We start from the raw sequence: 3,306 nt of genomic DNA on the forward strand, positions 1-3,306 counted from the left end.
AAACTCAGACCTGTGCTGGAGCCTCAAAGCTCTTTGCTTGGCTTCTTTCGGAGCTCAAGGCTTTTGATATTATCCAGCCTTTAAAATATTCACAGAAACGTATAATGTCTGTCTGCTTGTTCCAAAACAAAAACATTTAAAATTAAACGGATAGCAACTAGTTGTGATTGTGCTAAAGACACTAGAAACTAGAAATTACTAAATGTACTTTCCCAATGCAACTTTTTTCTTTTCTGTAACGATTCAGATTTTGACCCGAGAAGAAGACTCAGGTTTCCTTCATAAACTACAATCCCATGATGCTTTGCGCGCTCGGCAGCATTTCTTGTCGACGTGGGAAGGGAGGGATTCGGACACAAACAAATGCCTCCGGTTCTGCTCCTTGGGGGTTTTTTTAGGGGAGGCAGTGACATGTCAGGAGGATTTACATGAAAACTCGGTCACGGTATAAACATGTGGCTCAAACCTGAAGAAATCCTGCTGAAAAACGCCTTTAAACTGTGGGTCACCGAGAAAGATAATGACTACTTCGTTCTGCAAAGGAGACGGGGGTACGGAGAGGGGGGCGGCGGACTGACAGGTAACCTTAACGGCTTGGTGTTAACCCCCCCTCTGCTGCAGCTGTGGAGCTGCTGCTTTAGCAGCTTAGCTAATCATATTTAAACACTAGTTAATTATCCATTAACAGTCAGTCATTGCTTATTAGCTAGTGTGCTGTTCAAAGGGGCTAACAGCTCCAGGAAAGCAGTATGTTTGCAACAGGTTGGATTCAAAGGGTTTATAATCAGCTGATGATAAACAGCTGGGTCTGAATGAGTTAATAATTGTGGATAAATGTAAGATATTTGATTCCTTGTCAACCCAGAGATACATTAGACTTCAGATGTTTCCCCTTTGAGAAAGCGATTTTAGAAGTTATAACTTTGCAAAAACAACAAACCAAATCACAAATGTCCACATTCAGTTCACATATTTAGTTTAAATCACAAATAAGGATTAATTGTAATTAATCGATTATCGAGATTGGCTTTAACTACGTAATCAATTAAATATTAAGTGGAGTATAGAGACTCTGAACACACCATTAAATCAAAGGACAGCCTACTGAGGCCGGCAATTATGATGTAATTGTTAAAAAAAGGATTTTAAATATTTGAAAAGTAAAATCTAGAAAAACTGTTTTTTAGAGTTTGATTTCTGGATTGTATTCTTTTTATTTCCGAATTGCTTAATGTGTTCTTTGCAACAATAATGGAACTAAAGTAACTCCATACGGTTGCACCAATCCAGCTAAACTCCAATTTGTGTCTCATTAAGATGAAGGAATAACATTAGAACATAGTTAAAGCTTAAAAAAGTGGATTTTGGGTTAAATATGCTCTTTTAAAGGAGTCCTAGATGTCAATTATCACAGGAGTGATAATAGTTCTGTAATGACTGCAGAGGATTAAAGATTAGGGCTTATGTGGCTTTATTGTAGTGGTTGTTATGGCGACATTTGTTGTTTTCCTCATCTTCTTTTGTTGCAATAATTCAGCTTTACGTGTCTAAGCAGGAGCCTTACTCTTAACTAGGGCCGGACACCATTAATATCACAGATTTATTGTTGTAGTTTGACCTATGAATATCACAAAGAGCTGCTGGTATGGCAGTACATGTTGGCAAATTATTCAATGTGTTTATGTTCTCAGGCTCTCTGTGACACTTACAGCAGAATGAAAGGTTTGAGTTTTTTACTGGATCGGCAGACATTGGACAGAAGCAACTTTGCTAGTATAATCTTGTGGCTCAGCTGGAAATAATGATTGTTTTTGTTCTTTTTCCAGTTGCTGGGTAGGCTGTCTGTTATCTGAGGTCAATATTTGCTCTAAAAAGAGGCATAAAAAACAAAAACTAGTTTTATTTATCTGTTGCTTGCTATATCATCATCATCATCACATTATCATTCACCGGGATTTATTGTTTTTTAATTTTAATTGATAAATCAGTTTGGGTTTTTTTGCCAGCATATTATTATCATTACATTGTCACAAGTACAGCGTGACGAAATGAACTCTGCATTTAACCCATCCCCTTGGGAAGCAGTGGGCTGCCACTGTGGGGCACCCGGGGAGCAATCAGGGGTTAAGGGTCTTTGCTCAGTGTGGCAGTCTGTGGGAGTGGGGCTTGAACTCAGAACCTCTGGATTACAAGCTCTATGCCCTAACCACCAGGCCGCCCTAACCACCAGGCCACCCCTCCCCTTTTGTTCAAAAATGAAGCAAATATGGACATAAGTCTTTTCAGCTCTTAAATAGGCCTGGAGATCTTCCTATTTGGATTATAATAATAATAATAATTCAACTTTATTGATCTCACATTGGAGAAATTCACTCTGCATTTAACCCCCTTGGGGAGCAGTGGGCTGCCATCTTGCGATGCCCGGGGAGCAGTGTGGGGTTAATGTTCTTTGCTCAGGAACGCAGAGTGCAGGCTGTGGAGATCCAACCTGCTCAGAGGACAAGCGTACTGCTCTAACCGTTAGGCCAACACTCCCCTAAAGGATGTTTCCTTACTCCCAAAACCTTTGTTTTTATTTAGCTTTTTCAAATTTCCATTACTTAAACATGTTCTTTTCTTTCATTGTTACTGGAACAAATTTCTCTCCATACACCAGAAGCATGTGCATGTTGATTTCTGAGGTTAGATTTGACTTCATATAATAAAACAAATGAAATATATCCAAAGTTAGCTTAATAGATTTACACAAGATCTGTCAAAGATTGAAGTTTTTGAAGACTAAAAATGTACATTCATTAATTGTGGTTGCAAAGCGAAGTGAAACAAACGCAGCGACTAAATAGTTTCAAAATATTTACATCACTTCCCTCCAGTTAGAATCCAAAACCCAAACCTTGCAGCCATGTCGACCTCAGTTCCCTGACAATAAATGCATCAGAAGCTTTTGACACTTATTAAGGTCGACAGCATCTGAGTTTGCTTCCATCATTGCTTTGCTAAAAATAAATGTAAAGCTGGGAGAAAAACAATAAGTTGGACAGAAAGTCAGAATAAATGTGTCGTGTTTTAAAGGTTCTTTCACCAAAACCCAGAAACTTCCTCTCCAAGAGGAAGAACATTTGGATGGACTTTTTTTTGAACTTTTGATTAGATTTTCATAAACTACAGAATGAAGGAAGCTCTTGTTTGTTATATTTTAAAAAGCAGCATGCTTTACTGAAAAATGTAAAAAAGACAGACAGACACCAACAATGACATGTAGATAGAAAATAATAACAGCTAAAGCTCAGCAGGAATGAAACGACT

General features: G+C 38.3%; 1 protein-coding gene across 3 annotated transcripts in view; it reads left to right on the forward strand.

Moving 5' to 3' along the window:
• The first annotated feature begins 453 nt into the window (after positions 1 to 453).
• The window catches only part of tbc1d8b (TBC1 domain family member 8B), a 30,044-nt gene continuing 27,191 nt past the window's right edge, over positions 454 to 3,306 (forward strand). For all 3 annotated transcript variants that reach the window (XM_015379713.1, XM_015379714.1, XM_015379715.1), the window contains exon 1: positions 454 to 580. In XM_015379713.1, the coding sequence (XP_015235199.1) occupies positions 454 to 580 (127 nt within the window). The remainder of the gene's footprint in view (positions 581 to 3,306) is intronic.

The sequence above is a fragment of the Cyprinodon variegatus genome, unplaced genomic scaffold (genome assembly GCF_000732505.1).
Source record: "Cyprinodon variegatus isolate N-32 unplaced genomic scaffold, C_variegatus-1.0 Scaffold198, whole genome shotgun sequence".
Taxonomy (NCBI): Eukaryota; Metazoa; Chordata; class Actinopteri; order Cyprinodontiformes; family Cyprinodontidae; genus Cyprinodon; species Cyprinodon variegatus.